The sequence below is a fragment of the Pseudophryne corroboree genome (assembly GCF_028390025.1).
Source record: "Pseudophryne corroboree isolate aPseCor3 chromosome 3 unlocalized genomic scaffold, aPseCor3.hap2 SUPER_3_unloc_30, whole genome shotgun sequence".
Taxonomy (NCBI): domain Eukaryota; kingdom Metazoa; phylum Chordata; class Amphibia; order Anura; family Myobatrachidae; genus Pseudophryne; species Pseudophryne corroboree.
The window spans coordinates 427,132-452,612 of record NW_026967520.1 but is presented as its reverse complement, the minus strand read 5'-3'; the positions used below and the strand labels follow the sequence as shown (position 1 = coordinate 452,612).

Below are 25,481 nucleotides of genomic sequence, written 5' to 3'. Positions count from 1 at the left end.
TCCAGTTCGGAAGATTTTCACTCAGGTCCTTTTCAACTGGATCTTCTCGCATAGTGATCCGGCTCTCATCTACAAATTCATTAGATGGTTCGCTTGTCTCCAGGACAATATCATGTGGTGATGTTCGGCCCAATTGAGGATTCAAGCAACCTCTCGCATGGCCATGTGACTTTGAGTCCATCCCCTTTTTGTTGATGTATGCAACTTCTGTTGCGTTGTCCGACTGAACCTGAACAGTCTGAAACAGGAGCAAGTGAACTGCCTGACGCAGAGTGTTGTAAATTGCCCTGAGTTCCAGGACACTGATTGACAGTAATCCTGTGATAATGAGCTGCTGAAACTGGCTTCCTAACACGTAACATGGTTGGTATAACCAACTGTGGAATGCCCTCTCGTCTTGAAAGTGGTCTCAACAGCCACCCCGTAAACCGCAGTCGCGCTAAATCAGGGTAAAGGAACGACGCCTGCTGTAGTATAACTTGGAAAACAGTATTTCTCTTAGCCTTAGCTTCGGCAAGGCGTGTTGCACAATTGGGTGCCTTGTCATACAAGCCACTGTATCTGGTATTTCATACTGACAGAGCGGAACTTTGGACAAATCACGCTTTTCTAAAACAGGTAGTATCTTCTTTCATATCAACCAATCGTAATTCCTGTTTTCCCGAAGATTCAGGTACTCCAGCTACTTTGGATGTGGTACGCGCACTCCGCGTTTATGTAGCCCGAACATCAACTGTACGTATAACGGATACTTTGTTTGTTCTCTATGATGCAGTCAATATAAGTTGGCCAGCTTCCAAACAGACCTTGGCCAGATAGATTAACCTGACCATTCGTCAGGTACACTTTCAAGCTAGTCGATGGGAACGTCATGGGCAGCAGGCCTTAGCGCTTCTACGACGCAACCTTGCCGTGCAGTTACATGGCCATCACTGCACACATTTGTGTGCTTTTACAAGGTTGATAAGTCTGCGGCATCAGCTTCTAGCTTTGGCCGTCTAGTGTTACTGGTGCCAAACAGCTCTTCCGCCCAAGGGGGAAACTTTGGTAGGTCCCAAGAGTACTCCAGTGACCCCTAGTGGATTAGAAAGAAAACAGGATTTTGATGCTTACCAGATAAATCCTTTTCGTTGCACCCACAGGGGCACTGGACACCCACCCAGAGCAGTTTCACCTGGCTGGTGGTAAGTTCAGTAGTTCTTATGGTAACACATTTTCACCGACCTGTTCAAATGTGAAGGTGATTGTTATCTATTGTCGTGTCAACTTTCTAATTGTCCGTTATGTATCACTACTCTTGTGGCTCCACATACAAAATCTCAGTGCAGGAAAAAGGTTCGGAGTCTGGAATTGGATAATTCTGATGATGGACACAAGTCTCAAAGGTTGGGGAGCAGTGGTCCAACATTGTCAGTTTCAGTGTCTATGTTCAGACCGAGAAAGATCACTGTTAATCAATGTCCTGGAACTCACGGCAATTTACAACGCTCTGCGTCAGGCAGTTCACTTGCTCCTGTTTCAGACTGTTCAGGTTCAGTCAGACAACGCGACAGAAGTCGCATACATCAACAAAAAGGGGATGGTCTCAAAGTCACAAGGCCATGCGAGAGGTTGCTCGAATCCTCAATTGGGCCGAACATCACCACGTGATATTGTTGGCGGTCTTCATTCCAGGAGTGCACAACTGGGAAGCAGATTATCTCAGTTGGCAGGATTTTCCTCCAGGAGAATGGGCCTTACATCCAGAAGTGTTCCAGATGTTAGTCCAACGGTGGAGTTACCCAAAGGTGGATCTAATGGCTTCTCGCCATAATCATCAGACAGTTATGTGTCCAGAACAAGAGATCCAAAGACAGTGGCAGTGGATGCTCTCACCTTAGCGTGGCCGTACAGCTTCGTGTATCTATTTCCGTTTCTCCTGCTTCCTCGGTTGCTAAAGTGGATCAAACGAGAGTCCAAGACCGTCATACTAGTGGCGACTCGTTGCCTCGGAGAGTGTGGTTCTTGGATCTCCATGGTCTACTCGCAGATGATCCCTGGCTGATCCCGCTATGTCCAGACCTACTACAGCAGGGGTCCTTCCTTTACCCCGATTTTATCGTGGCTGTGTATTACGGGGTGACTGTTGAGACCACTCTCAAGACGAGAGGACATTCCACAGTTGGTTATACCAACCATGTTACGTGCTAGGAAGCCAGTTTCAGCAGCTCATTATCACAGGATTTGGCGAGCGGTTGGTGTGAAGCTAGGATGTTTCCGACATATTCTTTCAAGTTGTCCCATCTTTTGCTCTTTTTACAGATGGGGTTAGATGGAGGACTACGTTTAACAACAGTAACGGTGCAGGTCTCTGCCTTGTCAGTTTTTTATCAAAGGCGTTTCGCTCTTTTGCCAACAGTTCACAATTTCCTGCAAGGTGTCCTTAGAGTTCAACCTCTATTCATTCCACCTACAGCTCCATGGGTCTTAAATGTAGTTTTGCATGTTTTTGCAGTCAAGTTTTGAACCCTTGCAACACGTGGATGTTAAGTTTATAACTTGGAAAACAGTATTTCTCTTAGCCTTAGCATCGGCAAGGCGTGTTGCACAATTGGGTGCCTTGTCATGCAAGCCACCGCATCTGGTATTTCATACTGACAGAGCGGAACTTTGGACAAATCCCGCTTTTCTTCCACAGGTAGTATCTTCTTTCACATCAGACAGCTCTTCCGCCCAAGGGGGAAACTTTGGTACATCCCAAGAGTACTCCAGTGACCCCTAGTGGATTAGAAAGAAAACAGGATTTTGATACCAGATAAATCCTTTTCTTTGCATCCACAAGGGGCACTGGACACCCACCCAGAGCAGTTTCACCTGGCTGGTGGTAAGTTCAATAGTTCTTATGGTAACACATATTCACCGACTTGTTCAAATGTTAAGGTGATTGTTATCTATTGTTGTGTCAACTTTCTAATTGTCCGTTATGTTATAATGTTATATGTAATTGTCCGCTGTTCATCCTCTTTGTCGCTCCTATTTGGCTCAGCAAAAAAACACTAAGGCATCTTGGGAGTATAGAGGGTGAAGGATGGTTACACATTTACATTTTTAAATGTGCCTATCCCTGCTATCGCACCAACCATATCCCAAGAGTACTCCAGTGCCCCATGTGGATTCAAAGAAAAAGATTTATTTGGTAAGTACCAAAATCCTATTATCTATAGTAATAGTACAGGGACATGACTGTGGAGGTGATATTTATGTCTCCCCCATTTCACAGAGGTGTGAAGAAGACATCTGGTGAGCGTGAGACACCTAGCAGCCATGCTCATGTGTCAGGAGGACTGAGCAGGTCCCAGAGCCCCATCACGGTGCCTCCACCTCACTCACTGATACATGAGAGACACAGTGACCAGAAGATCCAGAAACTCACCAACAAGATCATTCCACTGCTAACTAGAGAGGTGACTGCTGGGAATGGAACATTGTACAGTGACACCAGGAGATGTGTCTGGGTGATGACTGGAGAGGTGACTGCCAGGAATGGTACATTATACAGTAACACCAGGGGATGTGTCTGGGTGATGACTGGAGAGGTGACTGCTGGGAATGGGACATTATACAGTAACACCAGGGGATGTGTCTGGGTGATGACTGGAGAGGTGACTGCTGGGAATGGGACATTATACAGTAACACCAGGGGACGTGTCTGGGTGATGACTGGAGAGGTGGCTGCTGGGAATGGGACATTATACAGTAACACCAGGGGATGTGTCTGGGGGATGACTGAGAGGTGACTGCTGGGAATGGAGCATTATACAGTAACACCAGAGGACGTGTCTGGGTGATGACTGGAGAGGTGACTGCTGGGAATGGGGCATTATACAGTAATACCGGGGGGACGTGCCTGGATGATGACTGGAGAGGTGACTGCTGGGAATGGGGCATTATACAGTAACACCGGGGGAAGTGCCTGGATGATGACTGGAGAGGTGACTGCTGGGAATGGGACATTATACAGTAATACCGGGGGATGTGTCTGGGTGATGACTGGAGAGGTGACTGCTGGGAATGGGGCATTATACAGTAATACCGGGGATGTGTCTGGGTGATGACTGGAGAGGTAACTGCTGGGAATGGGACATTATACAGTAACACCGGGGGATGTGTCTGGTGATGACTGGAGAGGTGACTGCTGGGAATGGGGCATTATACAATAACACCAGGGGATGTGTCTGGGTGATGACTGGAGAGGTGACTGCCGGAATGAGGCATTATACAGTAACACTGTGGGACGTGTCTGGGTGATGATTGGAGAGGTGACTGCTGGGAATGGGACATTATACAGTAACACCAGGGATGTGTCTGGGTGATGACTGAGAGGTGACTGCTGGGAATGGGGCATTATACAGTAACACCGGGGGATGTGTCTGGGTGATGACTGGAGAGGTGACTGCTGGGAATGGGGGCATTATACAGTAATACCGGGGGATGTGTCTGGGTGATGACTGGAGAGGTGACTGCCGGGAATGAGGCATTATACAGTAACACTGTGGGACGTGTCTGGGTGATGATTGGAGAGGTGACTGCTGGGAATGGGACATTATACAGTAACACCAGGGGATGTGTCTGGGTGATGACTGTACAAGTGGCTGCTGGGAATGGGGCATTATACAGTAACACCAGGGGATGTGTCTGGGTGATTGACTGGAGAGGTGACTGCTGGAATGGGGCATTATACAGTAACACCGGGGGATGTGTCTGGGTGATGACTGGAGAGGTGACTGCTGGGAATGGGGCATTATACAGTAATACCGGGGGATGTGTCTGGGTGATGACTGGAGAGGTGACTGCCGGGAATGAGGCATTATACAGTAACACTGTGGGACGTGTCTGGGTGATGATTGGAGAGGTGACTGCTGGGAATGGGACATTATACAGTAACACCAGGGGATGTGTCTGGTGATGACTGGAGAGGTGACTGCTGGGATTGGGACATTATACAGTAACACCAATGTATGTGTCTGGGTGATGACTGGAGAGGTGACTGCTGGGAATGGGACATTATACAGTAACACCAGGGGACGTGTCTAGGTCATGACTGGAGAGGTGACTGCTGGGAATGGAACATTATACAGTAACACCAGGGGATGTGTCTGGGTGATGACTGGAGAGGTGACTGCTGGAATGGGGCATTGTACAGTAACACCAGGTGACGTGTCTGGGTGATGACTGGAGAGGTGACTGCTGGGAATGGGACATTATACAGTAACACCAGGGGACGTGTCTGGGTGATGACTGGAGAGGTGACTGCTGGGAATGGGGCATTATACAGTAACACCGGGGGATGTGTCTGGGTGATGACTGGAGAGGTGACTGCTGGGAATGGGACATTATACAGTAACACCAGGGGATGTGTCTGGGAGATGACTGGAGAGGTGACTGCTGGCAATGGGGCATTATACAGTAAAACCAGAGGATGTGTCTGGGGGATGACTGGAGAGGTGACTGCTGGGAATGGGACATTATACAGTAACACCAGGGGACGTGTCTGGGTGATGACTGGAGAGGTGACTGCTGGGAATGGGGCATTATACAGTAAACACCAGGGGATGTGTCTGGATGGTGACTGGAGAGGTGACTGCTGGGAATGGGACATTATACAGTAATACCGGGGGATGTGTCTGGGTGATGACTGGAGAGGTGACTGCTGGGAATGGGGCATTATACAGTAATACCGGGGGATGTGTCTGGGTGATGACTGGAGAGGTAACTGCTGGGAATGGGACATTATACAGTAACACCGGGGGATGTGTCTGGGTGATGACTGGAGAGGTGACTGCTGGGAATGGGGCGTTATACAATAACACCAGGGGATGTGTCTGGGTGATGACTGGAGAGGTGACTGCCGGGAATGAGGCATTATACAGTAACACTGTGGGACGTGTCTGGGTGATGATTGGAGAGGTGACTGCTGGGAATGGGACATTATACAGTAACACCAGGGGATGTGTCTGGGTGATGACTGTACAAGTGGCTGCTGGGAATGGGGCATTATACAGTAACACCAGGGGATGTGTCTGGTGATGACTGAGAGGTGACTGCTGGGAATGGGGCATTATACAGTAACACCGGGGGATGTGTCTGGGTGATGACTGGAGAGGTGACTGCTGGGAATGGGGCATTATACAGTAATACCGGGGGATGTGTCTGGGTGATGACTGGAGAGGTGACTGCCGGGAATGAGGCATTATACAGTAACACTGTGGGACGTGTCTGGGTGATGATTGGAGAGGTGACTGCTGGGAATGGGACATTATACAGTAACACCAATGTATGTGTCTGGGTGATGACTGGAGAGGTGACTGCTGGGAATGGGACATTATACAGTAACACCAGGGGATGTGTCTGGGTGATGACTGGAGAGGTGACTGCTGGGAATGGGACATTATACAGTAACACCGGGGGACGTGTCTGGGTGATGACTGGAGAGGTGACTGCTGGGAATGGGGCATTATACAGTAACACCAGGGGATGTGTCTGGGTGATGACTGGAGAGGTGACTGCTGGGAATGGGACATTATACAGTAACACAGAGGGACGTGTCTGGGTGATGACTGGAGAGGTGACTGCTGGGAATGGGGCATTATACAGTAACACCAGGGGAAGTGTCTGGGTGATGACTGGAGAGGTGACTGCTGGGAATGGGGCATTATACAGTAACACTAGCGGACGTGTCTGGGTGATGACTGGAGAGGTGACTGCTGGGAATGGGACATTATACAGTAACACCAGGGGATGTGTCTGGGTGATGACTGGAGAGGTGACTGCTGGGAATGGGACATTATACAGTAACACCAGGGGATGTGTCTGGGTGATGACTGGAGAGGTGACTGCTGGGAATGGGGCATTATACAGTAACACCAGGGGATGTGTCTGGAGGATGACTGGAGAGGTGAGTGTTCGGAATGGGACGTTATCAGTGATCGTGCCGAGTCCAAAAAAAAGTGGGTCCCAGGGACCCCTCACTTTTAAAAATTGGGGTCCTACCTGTCCTTTTCTGGGTCCCATCGGAGTGAAGGTTTTAATTAGTCTTATTAATGATTCAAATATAAAAAGACAAACTTGATTTGGACACTACAAAAGTGGTGCAAGGGGGAGGATGGGGTGACGATGCTGCTGGGCTGTGTAACATACAGCACACCCCACACTATAGATGTAACTAGACATTTTGGTGACCTTGTGGCAGAAAGAGAACTGGTTCTCCCTCACCTATACAGAAGACTGACAGTGCGCGCCGAAGGTGTGCTAGAATTTTTAGGGGCGTGGCTTCGTGGTGAATGGGCGTGGTCACATAATAGTACCAATTCACATTACTCAACACAGTAGTGCCACTTATACACATTGCACCAGGTAGAACCTCCTATACACACTGAGCAAAGGAGAGCACGTTATACACATTGCGCCACACATTGCACCAGGTAGAGCACGTTATACACATTGCGCCACACATTGCACCAGGTAGAGCACGTTATACACATTGCAGCAGGTAGAGTACGTTATACACATTGCACCAGGTAGAGCACGTTATACACATTGCAGCAGGTAGAGCACGTTATACACATTGCAGCAGGTAGAGCACGTTATACACATTGCAGCAGGTAGAGCACGTTATACACATTGCACCAGGTAGAGCACGTTATACACATTGCAGCAGGTAGAGCACGTTATACACATTGCAGCAGGTAGAGCACGTTATACACATTGCAGCAGGTAGAACACGTTATACACATTGCAGCAGGTAGAGCACGTTATACACATTGCGGCAGGTAGAGCACGTTATACACATTGCAGCAGGTAGAGCACGTTCTACACATTGCACCAGGTAGAGCACGTTATACACATTGCAGCAGGTAGAGCACGTTATACACATTGCAGCAGGTAGAGCACGTTATACACATTGCACCAGGTAGAGCACGTTATACACATTGCAGCAGGTAGAGCACATTATACACATTGCACCAGGTAGAGCACGTTATACACATTGCAGCAGGTAGAGCACGTTATACACATTGCAGCAGGTAGAGCACGTTATACACATTGCAGCAGGTAGAGCACGTTATACACATTGCAGCAGGAAGAGCACGTTATACACATTGCAGCAGGAAGAGCACGTTATACACATTGCAGCAGGTAGAGCACGTTATACACATTGCACCAGGTAGAGTACGTTATACACATTGCAGCAGGTAGAGCACGTTATACACATTGCAGCAGGAAGAGCACGTTATACACATTGCACCAGGTAGAGCACGTTATACACATTGCACCAGGTAGAGTACGTTATACACATTGCAGCAGGTAGAGCACGTTATACACATTGCAGCAGGAAGAGCGCGTTATACACATTGCAGCAGGCAGAGCACGTTATACACATTGCACCAGGTAGAGCACGTTATACACATTGCAGCAGGTAGAGCACGTTCTACACATTGCACCAGGTAGAGCACGTTATACACATTGCAGCAGGTAGAGCACGTTATACACATTGCACCAGGTAGAGCACGTTATACACATTGCAGCAGTCAGAGCACGTTATACACATTGCACCAGGTAGAGCACGTTATACACATTGCAGCAGGCAGAGCACGTTATACACATTGCACCAGGTAGAGCACGTTATACACATTGCAGCAGGTAGAGCACGTTATACACATTGCAGCAGGTAGAGCACGTTATACACATTGCAGCAGGTAGAGCACGTTATACACATTGCAGCAGGTAGAGCACATTATACACATTGCAGCAGGTAGAGCACGCTATACACATTGCAGCAGGTAGAGCACGTTACACACATTGCAGCAGGTAGAGCACGTTCTACACATTGCACCAGGTAGAGCACGTTCTACACATTGCACCAGGTAGAGCACGTTATACACATTGCACCAGGTAGAGCACGTTATACACATTGCACCAGGTAGAGCACGTTATACACATTGCACCAGGTAGAGCGCGTTATACACATTGCAGCAGGTAGAGCATGTTATACACATTGCAGCAGGAAGAGCACGTTATACACATTGCACCAGGTAGAGCACGTTATACACATTGCAGCAGGCAGAGCACGTTATACACATTGCACCAGGTAGAGCACGTTATACACATTGCAGCAGGTAGAGCACGTTCTACACATTGCACCAGGTAGAGCACGTTATACACATTGCACCAGGTAGAGCACGTTATACACATTGCACCAGGTAGAGCACGTTATACACATTGCACCAGGTAGAGCACGTTATACACATTGCACCAGGTAGAGCGCGTTATACACATTGCAGCAGGTAGAGCATGTTATACACATTGCAGCAGGAAGAGCACGTTATACACATTGCAGCAGGAAGAGCACGTTATACACATTGCACCAGGTAGAGCACGTTATACACATTGCAGCAGGCAGAGCACGTTATACACATTGCACCAGGTAGAGCACGTTATACACATTGCAGCAGGTAGAGCACGTTATACACATTGCAGCAGGTAGAGCACGTTATACACATTGCACCAGGTAGAGCACGTTATACACATTGCAGCAGGTAGAGCACGTTATACACATTGCAGCAGGTAGAGCACGTTATACACATTGCACCAGGTAGAGCACGTTATACACATTGCAGCAGGTAGAGCACGTTATACACATTGCAGCAGGTAGAGCGCGTTATACACATTGCACCAGGTAGAGCACGTTATACACATTGCAGCAGGTAGAGCTTGTTATACACATTGCAGCAGGTAGAGCACGTTATACACATTGCACCAGGTAGAGCACGTTATACACATTGCAGCAGGTAGAGCACGTTCTACACATTGCACCAGGTAGAGCACGTTATACACATTGCAGCAGGTAGAGCACGTTATACACATTGCACCAGGTAGAGCACGTTATACACATTGCAGCAGGTAGAACACGTTCTACACATTGCACCAGGTAGAGCACGTTATACACATTGCAGCAGGTAGAGCACGTTATACACATTGCAGCAGGTAGAGCGCGTTATACACATTGCACCAGGTAGAGCACGTTATACACATTGCAGCAGGTAGAGCACGTTCTACACATTGCACCAGGTAGAGCACGTTATACACATTGCACCAGGTAGAGCCCGTTATACACATTGCAGCAGGTAGAGCACGTTATACACATTGCAGCAGGTAGAGCACGTTATACACATTGCAGCAGGTAGAGCACGTTATACACATTGCAGCAGGTAGAGCTTGTTATACACATTGCACCAGGTAGAGCACGTTATACACATGGCAGCAGGTAGAGCACGTTATACACATGGCAGCAGGTAGAGCACGTTATACACATTGCACCAGGTAGAGCACGTTATACACATTGCACCAGGTAGAGCACGTTATACACATTGCACCAGGTAGAGCACGTTATACACATTGCAGCAGGTAGAGCACGTTATACACATTGCAGCAGGTAGAGCACGTTATACACATTGCACCAGGTAGAGCACGTTATACACATTGCAGCAGGTAGAGCACGTTATACACATTGCAGCAGGTAGAGCACGTTATACACATTGCAGCAGGTAGAGCACGTTATACACATTGCAGCAGGTAGAGCACGTTATACACATTGCAGCAGGTAGAGCACGTTATACACATTGCAGCAGGTAGAGCACGTTATACACATTGCAGCAGGTAGAGCACGTTATACACATTGCAGCAGGTAGAGCACGTTATACACATTGCAGCAGGTAGAACACGTTATACACATTGCAGCAGGTAGAGCACGTTATACACATTGCAGCAGGTAGAGCACGTTATACACATTGCAGCAGGTAGAGCATGTTATACACATTGCAGCAGGTAGAGCACGTTATACACATTGCAGCAGGTAGAGCATGTTATACACATTGCAGCAGGTAGAGCACGTTATACACATTGCAGCAGGTAGAGCACGTTATACACATTGCAGCAGGTAGAGCATGTTATACACATTGCAGCAGGTAGAGCACGTTATACACATTGCAGCAGGTAGAGCACGTTATACACATTGCAGCAGGTAGAACACGTTATACACATTGCAGCAGGTAGAGCACGTTATACACATTGCAGCAGGTAGAGCACGTTATACACATTGCAGCAGGTAGAGCACGTTATACACATTGCAGCAGGTAGAGCACGTTATACACATTGCAGCAGGTAGAGCACGTTATACACATTGCAGCAGGTAGAGCACGTTATACACATTGCAGCAGGTAGAGCACGTTATACACATTGCAGCAGGTAGAGCACGTTATACACATTGCAGCAGGTAGAGCACGTTATACACATTGCAGCAGGTAGAGTATGTTATACACATTGCAGCAGGTAGAGCACGTTATACACATTGCAGCAGGTAGAGCACGTTATACACATTGCAGCAGGTAGAGCACGTTATACACATTGCAGCAGGTAGAGCACGTTATACACATTGCAGCAGGTAGAGCACGTTATACACATTGCAGCAGGTAGAGCACGTTACACACATTGCACCAGGTAGAGCACGTTATACACATTGCACCAGATAGAGCACGTTATACATATTGCAGCAGGTAGAGCACGTTATACACATTGCAGCAGGTAGAACACGTTATACACATTGCACCAGGTAGAGCGCGTTATACACATTGCACCAGGTAGAGCACGTTATACACATTGCAGCAGGTAGAGCACGTTATACACATTGCAGCAGGTAGAGCACGTTATACACATTGCAGCAGGTAGAGTACATTATACACATTGCACCAGGTAGAGCACGTTATACACATTGCACCAGGTAGAGCACGTTATACACATTGCAGCAGGTAGAGCACGTTATACACATTGCAGCAGGTAGAGCACGTTCTACACATTGCACCAGGTAGAGCACGTTATACACATTGCACCAGGTAGAGCTCGTTATACACATTGCAGCAGGTAGAGCACGTTATACACATTGCAGCAGGTAGAGCACGTTATACACATTGCAGCAGGTAGAGCACGTTATACACATTGCAGCTGGTAGAGCACGTTATACACATTGCAGCAGGTAGAGCACGTTATACACATTGCAGCAGGTAGAGCACGTTATACACATTGCAGCTGGTAGAGCACGTTATACACATTGCAGCAGGTAGAGCACGTTATACACATTGCAGCAGGTAGAGCACGTTCTACACATTGCACCAGGTAGAGCACGTTATACACATTGCACCAGGTAGAGCTCGTTATACACATTGCAGCAGGTAGAGCACGTTATACACATTGCAGCAGGTAGAGCACGTTATACACATTGCAGCAGGTAGAGCACGTTATACACATTGCAGCAGGTAGAGCACGTTATACACATTGCAGCAGGTAGAGCACGTTATACACATTGCAGCAGGTAGAGTACATTATACACATTGCGCCAGGTAGAGCACGTTATACACATTGCACCAGGTAGAGCGCGTTATACACATTGCAGCAGGTAGAGCACGTTATACACATTGCAGCAGGTAGAGCACGTTATACACATTGCAGCAGGTAGAGCACGTTATACACATTGCAGCAGGTAGAGCACGTTATACACATTGCACCAGGTAGAGCACGTTATACACATTGCAGCAGGTAGAGCACAGTATACACATTGCACCAGGTAGAGCACATTATACACATTGCAGCAGGTAGAGTACGTTATACACATTGCACCAGGTAGAGCACGTTATACACATTGCAGCAGGTAGAGCACGTTATACACATTGCACCAGGTAGAGCACGTTATACACATTGCAGCAGGTAGAGCACATTATACACATTGCAGCAGGTAGAGCGCGTTATGCACATTGCAGCAGGTAGAGCACGTTATACACATTGCAGCAGGTAGAGCACATTATACACATTGCACCAGGTAGAGCACGTTATACACATTGCACCAGGCAGAGCACGTTATACACATTGCAGCAGGTAGAGCACATTATACACATTGCAGCAGGTAGAGCACGTTATACACATTGCACCAGGTAGAGCACGTTATACACATTGCAGCAGGTAGAGCACATTATACACATTGCAGCAGGTAGAGCACGTTATACACATTGCAGCAGGTAGAGCACGTTATACACATTGCAGCAGGTAGAGCACGTTATACACATCGCAGCAGGTAGAGCACGTTATACACATTGCAGCAGGTAGAGCACGTTATACACATTGCAGCAGGTAGAGCACGTTATACACATTGCAGCAGGTAGAGCACGTTATACACATTGCAGCAGGTAGAGCACGTTATACACATTGCAGCAGGTAGAGCACGTTATACACATTGCAGCAGGTAGAGCACGTTATACACATTGCAGCAGGTAGAGCACGTTATACACATTGCACCAGGCAGAGCACGTTATACACATTGCAGCAGGTAGAGTACATTATACACATTGCGCCAGGTAGAGCACGTTATAGACATTGCAGCAGGTAGAGCACGTTATACACATTGCAGCAGGTAGAGTACGTTATACACATTGCAGCAGGTAGAGCACGTTATACACATTGCACCAGGTAGAGCACGTTATACACATTGCAGCAGGTAGAGCACGTTATACACATTGCACCAGGTAGAGCACGTTATACACATTGCAGCAGGTAGAGCACATTATACACATTGCACCAGGTAGAGCACATTATACACATTGCAGCAGGTAGAGCACGTTATACACATTGCAGCAGGTAGAGCACATTATACACATTGCACCAGGTAGAGCACATTATACACATTGCACCAGGTAGAGCACATTATACACATTGCAGCAGGTAGAGCACGTTATACACATTGCACCAGGTAGAGCACGTTATACACATTGCAGCAGGTAGAGCGCGTTATACACATTGCAGCAGGTAGAGCACATTACACACATTGCAGCAGGTAGAGCACGTTATACATATTGCACCAGGTAGAGCACGTTATACACATTGCACCAGGCAGAGCACGTTATACACATTGCAGCAGGTAGAGCACATTATACACATTGCAGCAGGTAGAGCACGTTATACACATTGCAGCAGGTAGAGCACGTTATACACATTGCACCAGGTAGAGCACGTTATACACATTGCAGCAGGTAGAGCACATTATACACATTGCAGCAGGTAGAGCACGTTATACACATTGCAGCAGGTAGAGCACGTTATACACATTGCAGCAGGTAGAGCACGTTATACACATTGCAGCAGGTAGAACACGTTATACACATTGCAGCAGGTACAGCACGTTATACACATTGCAGCAGGTAGAGCACGTTATACACATTGCACCAGGTAGAGCACGTTATACACATTGCACCAGGTAGGGCACGTTATACACATTGCAGCAGGTAGAGCACATTATACACATTGCACCAGGTAGAGCACGTTATACACATTGCAGCAGGTAGAGCACGTTATACACATTGCAGCAGGTAGAGCACGTTATACACATTGCAGCAGGTAGAGCATGTTATACACATTGCAGCAGGTAGAGCACGTTATACACATTGCACCAGGTAGAGCACGTTATACACATTGCAGCAGGTAGAGCACGTTATACACATTGCACCAGGTAGAGCACGTTATACACATTGCAGCAGGTAGAGCACGTTATACACATTGCAGCAGGTAGAGCACGTTATACACATTGCACCAGGTAGAGCATGTTATACACATTGCAGCAGGTAGAGCACGTTATACACTTTGCGCCAGGTAGAGAGCGTTATACACATTGCAGCAGGTAGAGCACATTATACACATTGCACCAGGTAGAGCACGTTATACACATTGCAGCAGGTAGAGCACGTTATACACATTGCAGCAGGTAGAGCACGTTATACACATTGCAGCAGGTAGAGCACGTTATACACATTGCAGCAGGTAGAGCACGTTATACACATTGCACCAGGTAGAGCACGTTATACACATTGCAGCAGGTAGAGCACGTTATACACATTGCACCAGGTAGAGCACGTTATACACATTGCAGCAGGTAGAGCACGTTATACACATTGCGCCATGTAGAGCACGTTATACACATTGCAGCAGGTAGAGCACGTTATACACATTGCACCAGGTAGAGCATGTTATACACATTGCAGCAGGTAGAGCACGTTATACACATTGCAGCAGGTAGAGCACGTTATACACATTGCACCAGGTAGAGCACGTTATACACATTGTGGCAGGTAGAGCATGTTATACACATTGCAGCAGGTAGAGCACGTTATACACATTGCAGCAGGTAGAGCACGTTATACACATTGCACCAGGTAGAACACGTTATACACATTGCAGCAGGTAGAGCACGTTATACACATTGCAGCAGGTAGAGCATGTTATACACATTGCACCAGGTAGAGCACGTTATACACATTGCAGCAGGTAGAGCACGTTATACACATTGCACCAGGTAGAGCACGTTATACACATTGCAGCAGGTAGAGCACGTTATACACATTGCACCAGGTAGAGCACGTTATACACATTGCACCAGGTAGAGCACGTTATACACATTGCAGCAGGTAGAGTACGTTATACACATTGCACCAGGTAGAGCACGTTATACACATTGCAGCAGGTAGAGCACGTTATACACATTGCAGCAGGTAGAGCACGTTATACACATTGCAGCAGGTAGAGCACGTTATACACATTGCACCAGGTAGAGCATGTTATACACATTGCACCAGGTAGAGCATGTTATACACATTGCACCAGGTAGAGCACGTTATACATATTGCGCAGGTAGAGCACGTTATACATATTGCGCAGGTAGAGCACGTTATACACATTGCGCCAGGCAGAGCACTTAACAATTATATGATTAAAAAACAGGACAACATTATAAAATAATACATTTTCTATATGTTATGGCTTTATGGTGCCGCTATAATAGGAGCCTCAGTCTGGATTTAGACACTACAGAAGTGTTGTGGGGGAGGGAGGGTGACAATGCTGCGGGGCTGTTATCATATCGGAAGTATGCGTTCAGAATCCTGGCTGTCGGGATCCCAGGAGCCGTAATACCGATGCCGGAATCCTGCCAGCCGCCAGAATACCAACGCTGACATCCCGAGAAGATTAGGATCCCACCAACGATATCCCGACAGTCAGGATCCTGAAGGTAAGTATGCACTGCCGCCACTGCGGGTCGGGGGGGGGTTAGGATATGGTGTTGGGGAGGTTAGGGTTAGGCTGCAGAGAGGGGGTATAAGTGTTAGGAACTAAGGGGGTGGGTTAGGTTTAGGCTGTGGGAAACTGAGGGTTAGGGGTGGGAGGTTAAGGTACCCTCTGCACTCGTCACTCTTGTCTGCTTTGCTGCGATCGGGATGCTGGTGTCGGTATACTAAATGCCAACATCCTGACCGCCGACTTCGGACATTTGGTACAACCACTGGATTCGAGTCATGCTGCCTGTAATTTCTCTGACGTCCTAGTGGATGCTGGGAACTCCGTAAGGACCATGGGGAATAGCGGCTCCGCAGGAGACTGGGCACATCTAAAGAAAGCTTTAGGATCACCTGGTGTGCACTGGCTCCTCCCCCTATGACCCTCCTCCAAGCCTCAGTTAGGTTTTTGTGCCCGGCCGAGAAGGGTGCAATATAGGTGGCTCTCCTGAGCTGCTTAGAGTAAATAGACTTAGGTTTTTTATTTTCAGTGAGACCTGCTGGCAACAGGCTCACTGCATCGAGGGACTAAGGGGAGAAGAAGCGAACTCACCTGCGTGCAGAGTGGATTGGGCTTCTTAGGCTACTGGACATTAGCTCCAGAGGGACGATCACAGGCCCAGCCATGGATGGGTCCCGGAGCCGCGCCGCCGGCCCCCTTACAGAGCCAGAAGAGCGAAGAGGTCCGGAAAAATCGGCGGCAGAAGACGTCCTGTCTTCAATAAGGTAGCGCACAGCACCGCAGCTGTGCGCCATTGCTCTCAGCACACTTCACACTCCGGTCACTGAGGGTGCAGGGCGCTGGGGGGGGCAGCGCCCTGAGACGCAATAAATCGATAAAAACCTTATATGGCTAAAATAAATGCATCACATATAACTCCTGGGCTATATGGATGCATTTAACCCCTGCCAAAACATACAGAAAAACGGATGATAAGGACGCCGAGAAAGGGGCGGAGCCTATCTCCTCAGCACACTGGCGCCATTTTCCCTCACAGCTCAGTTGGAGGGAAGCTCCCTGGCTCTCCCCTGCAGTCACTACACTACAGAAATGGGTTAAAAAAGAGAGGGGGGCACAAATTAGGCGCAGTATAAACAATACAGCAGCTATAGGGAAAAACACTTATATAAGGTTATCCCTGTATATATATAGCGCTCTGGTGTGTGCTGGCAAACTCTCCCTCTGTCTCCCCAAAGGGCTAGTGGGGTCCTGTCCTATCAGAGCATTCCCTGTGTGTGTGCTGTGTGTCGGTACGTTTGTGTCGACATGTATGAGGAGAAAAATGATGAGGAGACGGAGTAGAGTGTCTGTAATAGGGTTGTCACCCCCTAGGGGGTCGACACCTGAGTGGATGTACTGTTGAAATTGCGTGACAGTGTCTGCTTTGTATAAAAGACAGTGGTTGACATGAGACAGCCGGCTACTCAGCTTGTGCCTGTCCAGACGTCTCATACAGGGGCTCTAAAGCGCCCGTTACCTCAGATACAGACGCCGACACGGGTACTGACTCCTGTGTCGACGGTGAAGAGACAACCGTGATTTCCAATAGGGCCACACATTGCATGATTGAGGCAATGGAAAAAGTTTACACTTTTCTGATAATATGAATACCACCAAAAAAGGGGTATTATGTTTGGTGAGGAAAAACTTCCTGTAGTTTTCCTGAATCTGAGAAATAAAATGAGGCGTGTGATGATGCGTAAGTTTCCCCCCGATAACAATTGATAATTTCTAAAAAGTTATTGGCAGTATACCTTTTCCCGCCAGAGGTTAGGGTGCGTTGGGAAACACCCCCTAGGGGGGATAAGGCGCTCACACGCTTGTAAGAACAAGGGCTCTACCCTCTCTTGAGATGGCCGCCCTTAAGGATCCTGCTGATAGAAAGCAGGAGGGTATCCTAAAATGTATTTACACACATAATGGTGTTATACTGCGACCAGCAATCGCCTCAGCCTGGATGTGCAGTGCTGGGTTGGCGTGGTCGGATTCCCTGACTGGAAATATGATATCCTAGATAAGGACAGTATATTATTGCCTATAGAGCAATTAAAAGATGCATTTCTATATATGCGTGATGCACAGCGGAATATTTGCCGACTGGCATCAAGTATAAGTGCGTTGTCCAATTATACCAGTAAAGTGGTCAGGTGATGCGGATTCCAAACGGCATTTGGAAGTATTGCCTTAAAAAAGGGGATGTACCCCAGGTCGCCTCTCAAAATAAGACGCCGTATTATCAGGCGCAGTCCTGGTTGGCAAGCGGACAAAAGGGTTCCTCTTTTCTGCTCGTGACAGAGGGAGAGGAAAATGGCTGCAGAGATCAGCCAGTTCCAAGGAACAGAAACCCTTTTCCGCCTCTGCCAAGCCCTCAGTATGACGCTAGGGCTTTACAAGTTCAGGCACGGTGGGGTCCCGTTCTCAATGAATTTCAGTGCGCAGTGGGCTCACTCGCAAGTAGACCCCTGGATCCTTCAGGTAATATTTCAGGGGTACAAATTGGAATTCGAGACGTATCCCCCTCGCCGTTTCCAAAAGTCTGTTTTACCGACGTCTCCCGCTGACAGGGAGGCAGTTTTGGAAGCCATTCACAAGCTGTATTCCCAGCAGGTGATAATTAAGGTACCCCTCCTGCAACAGGGAACGGGGTATTATTCCACACTATTGTGGTACCGAAGCCAGACGGCTCGGTGAGACCGATTTTAAAATCTAAAATCTTTGAACACTTGCATACAGAGGTTCAAATTCAAAATTGAGTCACTCAGAGCAGTGATTGCAAACCTGGAAGAAGGGGACTACATGATGTCTCGGGACATCAAGGATGCTTACTTTCATGTCAAAATTTACCCTTCTCACCAAGGGTATTTCAGGTTATGGTACAGAACTGTCACTATCCGTTCGGACGCTGCCGTAGGGATGGTCCACGGCACCCCGGGTCTTTACTGAAGTAATGACCGTAATGATGATATTCCTTCGAAGGAAGGGAATTTTAGTTATCCTTTACTTGGACGATTCCCTGATAAGGGTAAGATCCAGGGAACAGTTGGAGATCGGTGTAGCACTATCTCAGATAGTGTTGCGGCAGCACGATTGGATTCTCAATATTCCAAAATCGCAGCTGGTTCCGACGACTTGTCTTCTGTTCCTAGGGATGATCCTGGACACAGTCCAGAAAGAAGGTGTTTCTCCCGGAGGAGAAAGCCAGGGAGTTATCCGAGCTAGTCTGGAACCTCCTAAAACCGAACCAAGTATCAGTGCATCAATGCACAGGGGTTCTGGGTAAAAATGGTGGCTTCCTATGAAGCAATCCCATTCGGCAGATCCCACGCAAGACTTTCCAGTGGAACCTACTGGACAAATGGTCCGGGTCGCATCTTCAGATGCTTCAGCGGAGAACCCTGTCACCAGGGACAAGGGTATCCCTCCTGTGGTGGTTGCAGAGTGCTCATCTTCTAGAGGGCCGCAGATTCGGGACTGGGTCCTGGTGGCCACGGATGCCAGCCTGCGAGGCTGGGGAGCAGTCACACAGGGAAGGAATATCCAGGGCTTATGGTCAAGCCTGGAGACATCACTTCACATAAATGTCCTGAATGCTCTAAGCTTAGCAAGACCTCTGCTTCAAGGTCAGCCGGTGTTGATCCAGTCGGACAACATTACGGCAGTCACCCACGTAAACAGACAGGGTGCCACAAGAAGCAGGAGGGCAATGGCAGAAGCTGCAAGGATTCTTCGCGGGGCGAAAAACCATGTGATAGCTCTGTCAGCAGTTTTCATTCCGGGAGTGGACAACTGGGAAGCAGTTTTCCTCAGCACGACCTCCACCCGGGAGAGTAAGGACTTCACCCAGAAGTCTTCCACATGATTATAAACCGTTGGGAAAAACTCGACAGGTATTGCGCCACGTCAAGGGACCCTCAGGCAATAGCTGTGGATGCTCTGGTAACACCGTGGGTGTACCAATCAGTGTATGGGTTCCCTCCTCTGCCTCTCATACCCAAGGTACTGAGATTGATAAGATGGAGAGGAGTAAGCACTATATTAGTGGCTCCGGATTGACCAAGAAGGAATTAACCGGAACTTCAAGAGATGCTCACGGAGGATCCGTAGCCTCTACCTCTAAGAAGGGACCTGCTCCAGCAAGGACCTTGTCTGTTCCAAGACTTACCGCGGCTGCGTTGACGGCATGGCGGTTGAACGCCGGATCCTGAAGGAAAAAGGCATTCCGGATGAAGTCATCCCTATCCTGATCAAAGCCAGGAAGGATGTAACCGCAAAACATTATCACCGCATTTGGCGAAAATATGTTGCGTGGTGCGAGGCCAGTAAGGCTCGACGGAGGAATTTCAACTGGGTCGATTCCTACATTTCCTGAAAACAGGAGTATCTATGGGCCTGAAATTGGGGTCCATTCAGGTTCAAATTTCGGCTCTGTCAATTTTCTTCCAAAAAAGAACTAGCTTCAGTCCCTGAAGTTCAGACATTTGTTAAGGGGGTACTGCATATACAGCCTTCTTTTGTGCCTTCAGTGGCACTTTTGGGATCTCCAGGTGGTTTTTGGGTTCCAAAAAAGTCACATTGGTTTGACCCACTTAAATCTGTGGAGTTAAAATATCTCACAGAAAAAGTGGTCATGCTGTTGGCTCTGGCCTGGGCCAGGCGCGTGTCAGAATTGGTGGCGTTATCCTGTAAAAGCCATTATCTGATTTTCCATTCGGACAGGGCGGAATTGAGGACTCGTCCTCAGTTTCTCCCTAAGGTGGTTTCAGCGTTCACCTGAACCAAACCTATTGTGGTGCCTGCGGCTACTAGGGACTTGGAGGACTCCAAGTTGCTAGACGTTGTCAGGACCCGGCAAATATATGTTTCCAGGACGGCTGGAGTCAGGAAATCTGACTCGCTGTTTATCCTGTATGCACCCAACTAGCTGGGTGCTCCTGCTTCTAAGCAGACTATTGCTCGTTGGATTTGTAGTACAATTCAGCTTGCACATTCTGTGGCAGGCCTGCCACAGCCAAAAATCTTAAATGCCCACTCCACAAGGAAGGTGGGCTCATCTTGGGCAGCTGCCCGAGGGGTCTCGGCTTTGCAACTTTGCCGAGCAGTTACTTGGTCAGGAGAAAATACGTTTGTAAAATTCTACAAATTTGATACCCTGGCTGAGGAGGACCGGGAGTTCTCTCATTGGGTGCTGCAGAGTCATCTGCACTCTCCCGCCCGTTTGGGAGCTTTGGTATAATCCCCATGGTCCTACGGAGTTCCCAGCATCCACTAGGACGTCAGAGAAAATAAGAATTTACTTACCGATAATTCTATTTCTCGTAGTCCGTAGTGGATGCTGGGCGCCCATCCCAAGTGTGGATTGTCTGCAATACTGGTACATAATTATTGTTACCAAAAAATTCAGGTTATTGTTGTAGTGAGCCATCTTTTCTAGAGGCTCCTCTATTATCATGCTGTTAACTGGGTTCAGATCACAAGTTGTACAGTGTGATTGGTGTGGCTGGTATGAGTCTTACCCGGGATTCAAAATCCTTCCTTATTGTGTACGCTCGTCCGGGCACAGTATCCTAACTGAGGCTTGGAGGAAGGTCATAGGGGGAGGAGCCAGTGCACACCAGGTGATCCTAAAGCTTTCTTTAGATGTGCCCAGTCTCCTGCGAAGCCGCTATTCCCCATGGTCCTTACGGAGTTCCCAGCATCCACTACGGACTACGAGAAATAGAATTATCGGTAAGTAAATTCTTATTTTATGTGCTGACTGATCAACTTCAGTGACACTTACTGTGCTGGCTGTCTTTACAGTAACCAGTGGCAACCAACAAAGACAGCCAGCACAGTGAGTGTCACTGAGGTTGATCAGTCAGCACATAAATTACAGGCAGCACTCACCCCCACCCCATGCAACATTTTTTGTGGTGTTTAACACCTGCTTGCCGGCGCCATGCAGCCCCCATCTCTGCCTTCCCACCGATATGAGCAGCCCCCCAGCCGCCACCCCAAGTCCAGCTCACCCTTCCGCACAGGACGCGGTCACCGGCGTTCAACTCCACCCGCAACAACACAGTGTGTAGCGCGCCGCAGAGCCATCCCTGCTCTCTGTCCAGCCCCCGTGAAGCTGCAGCAGGTGATCGGCGGGAGGGGGGGATAAGCCGTCCTCACTCTCTCGCTGTCCGTCCCCCATGATGCTGCAGCAGGTGATCGAGGGGGAAGGGGGGGGGGGCGCCGCTAGAGGACTGGTAAGGCTCCGCTTCTGTCGTCTGTTACAGGAAGCTGATACAAAACAACCAGCTTCAGCGGAGCGCGTCCCCGGGGACCCACACAGTTTAGAAAAGTGAGTCCCCGGACCACAGATCAGGGTAAAATACGCGCTATAGCGCGTATTTGCGAACACTGATTATACAGTAACACCAGGGGATGTGTCTGGGTGATGACTGGAGAGGTGACTGCTGGGAATGGGACATTATACAGTAACACCAGGGGATGTGTCTGAGTGATGACTGGAGAGGTGACTGCCGGAAATGGGACATTATACAGTAACACCAGGGGACATGTCTGGGTGATGATTGGAGAGGTGACTGGGAATGGGATATTATACAGTAACACCAGGGATGTGTCTGGGTGATGATTGGAGAGGTGACTGGGAATGGGATATTATACAGTAACACCAGTGGATGTGTTTGGGTGATGACTTGAGAGGTGACTGCTGGAAATGGGACATTATACAGTAACTCCGGGGGACGTGTCTGGGTGATGACTGGAGAGGTGACTGCTGGGAATGGGGCATTATACAGTAACACCTGGGGATGTGTCTGGGTGATGACTGGAGAGGTGACTGCTGGGAATGGGGCATTATACAGTAACACCAGGGGATGAGTCTGGGTGATGACTGGAGAGGTGACTACTGGGAATAAGACATTATACAGTAACACCAGGGAATGTGTTTGGGTGATGACTTGAGAGGTGACTGCTGGAAATGGGACATTATACAGTAACTCCGGGGGACGTGTCTGGGTGATGACTGGAGAGGTGACTGCTGGGAATGGGACATTATACAGTAACACCAGGGGATGTGTCTGGGTGATGACTGGAGAGGTGACTGCTGGGAATGGGGCATTATACAGTAACACCAGGGGATGAGTCTGGGTGATGACTTGAGAGGTGACTGCTGGAAATGGGAAATTATACAGTAACTCCGGGGGACGTGTCTGGGTGATGACTGGAGAGGTGACTGCTGGGAATGGGACATTATACAGTAACACCGGGGGATGTGTCTGGGTGATGACTGGAGAGGTGACTGCTGGGAATGGGGCATTATACAGTAACACCGGGGGATGTGTCTGGGTGATGACTGGAGAGGTGACTGCTGGGAATGGGGCATTATACAGTAACACCAGGGGATGAGTCTGGGTGATGACTGGAGAGGTGACTGCTGGGAATGGGACATTATACAGTGACACCAGGGGACGTGTCTGGATGATGACTGGAGAGGTGACTGCTGGGAATGGGGCATTATACAGTAACACAGGGGGATGTGTCTGGGTGATGACTGTATCACTGTGTGTCAGGTACCTATAAGGTGTCAGGATGTCACTGTCTATGTCTCCATGCAGGAGGGGGAGTATGTAGAGGAACACAGGGGTCTGTACAATGACGTGATGATGGAGAATCACCGGCCCCTCACATCACTGGGTAAGAGGAGACTGTCATGTATTGTACAGGGGAGAGCAGGTATGGGGCCCCCTATATACGCACATCACCTGATAATCACATATATACACTGTACTCAGTCACTGTGTGTCTCCTACAGATGGGCCCAGTAACAGAGATACCCCAGAGAGATGTCCCCGTCCTCTGTATTCCCAGGATTGTACAGAGGAGAATCACAGGATCCCACAGGAGGATCAGGTAGGTGGGATTTAGGGTCTCCCCAATATTCCAAAGTGACTGTCACTATATGATCTGTAGAGGAGCTGTGTGTGTCTTATACACTGATATTATACTGTTTCACCTTAGTTTCATCTGACTGTATGCAAATGTCATTATAGTGTTTTTTGTTTTTTTAGGTAGAACGTCTGTCTGATATTAAAACAGAAAATATAAAGGGAGAGGAAGAGACGTATGTGACTGATATAAAGGCAGAAGATACAGAGGGAGAAGAAGAGACGTATGTGACTGATATAAAGGCAGAAGATACAGAGGGAGAAGAAGAGACGTATGTGACTGATATAAAGGCAGAAGATATAGAGGGAGAAGAAGAGACGTATGTGACTGATATAAAGGCAGAAGATATAGAGGGAGAAGAAGAGACGTATGTGACTGATATAAAGGCAGAAGATATAGAGGGAGAAGAAGAGACATATGTGACTGATATGATGGCAGAAGATATAGAGGAAGAAGAAGAGACGTATGTGACTGATATACAGGCAGAAGATATAGAGGGAAAAGAAGAGACGTATGTGACTGATATGAAGGCAGAAGATACAGAGGGAGAAGAAGAGACGTATGTGACTGATATAAAGGCAGAAGATACAGAGGGAGAAGAAGAGACGTATGTGACTGATATAAAGGCAGAAGATATAGAGGGAGAAGAAGAGACGTATGTGACTGATATAAAGGCAGAAGATACAGAGGGAGAAGAAGAGACGTATGTGACTGATATAAAGGCAGAATATCCAGAGGGAGAAGAAGAGACGTATGTGACTGATATAAAGGCAGAAGATACAGAGGGAGAAGAAGAGACGTATGTGACTGATATAAAGGCAGAATATCCAGAGGGAGAAGAAGAGACGTATGTGACTGATATAAAGGCAGAAGATACAGAGGGAGAAGAAGAGACGTATGTGACTGATATAAAGTCAGAAGATACATTGGGAGAAGAAGAGACGTATGTGACTGATATAAAGGCAGAAGATATAGAGGGAGAAGAAGAGACGTATGTGACGGATATAAAGGCAGAAGATACAGAGGGAGAAGAAGAGACGTATGTGACTGATATAAAGGCAGAAGATACAGAGGGAGAAGAAGAGACGTATGTGACTGATATAAAGGCAGAAGATATAGAGGGAGAAGAAGAGACGTATGTGAGGGGTGATCAGCAATGTAAGGAGGAGGAGATCCCTACAGATATCAGCACAGGTGAGTAATAAACACTTATTACAGAAGTCACATATTCTCCTTGCTCAGTCACTACAGCAATCTCTTATCCTACACCCTCCTCCGCCATCAGCCCTGTTCTCAGTTGGGAGACTCTAACACAAGGCTATCCATGACAAACATCACATGTAGAGAGTTATTACACACAA

At 48.0% G+C, this 25,481-nt stretch overlaps 1 protein-coding gene across 1 annotated transcript in view; it reads left to right on the top strand.

Annotated features, from left to right (window-relative positions):
* Positions 1-360: 360 nt before the first annotated feature.
* LOC134984026 (zinc finger protein 271-like) overlaps positions 361-25,481 on the top strand; it is a 54,314-nt gene continuing 29,193 nt past the window's right edge. The window contains exons 1-5 of the mRNA XM_063949669.1: positions 361-449; positions 3,260-3,443; positions 23,790-23,868; positions 23,987-24,088; positions 24,247-25,308. Coding sequence (XP_063805739.1) covers positions 361-449; positions 3,260-3,443; positions 23,790-23,868; positions 23,987-24,088; positions 24,247-25,308 — 1,516 coding nt within the window. The remainder of the gene's footprint in view (positions 450-3,259; positions 3,444-23,789; positions 23,869-23,986; positions 24,089-24,246; positions 25,309-25,481) is intronic.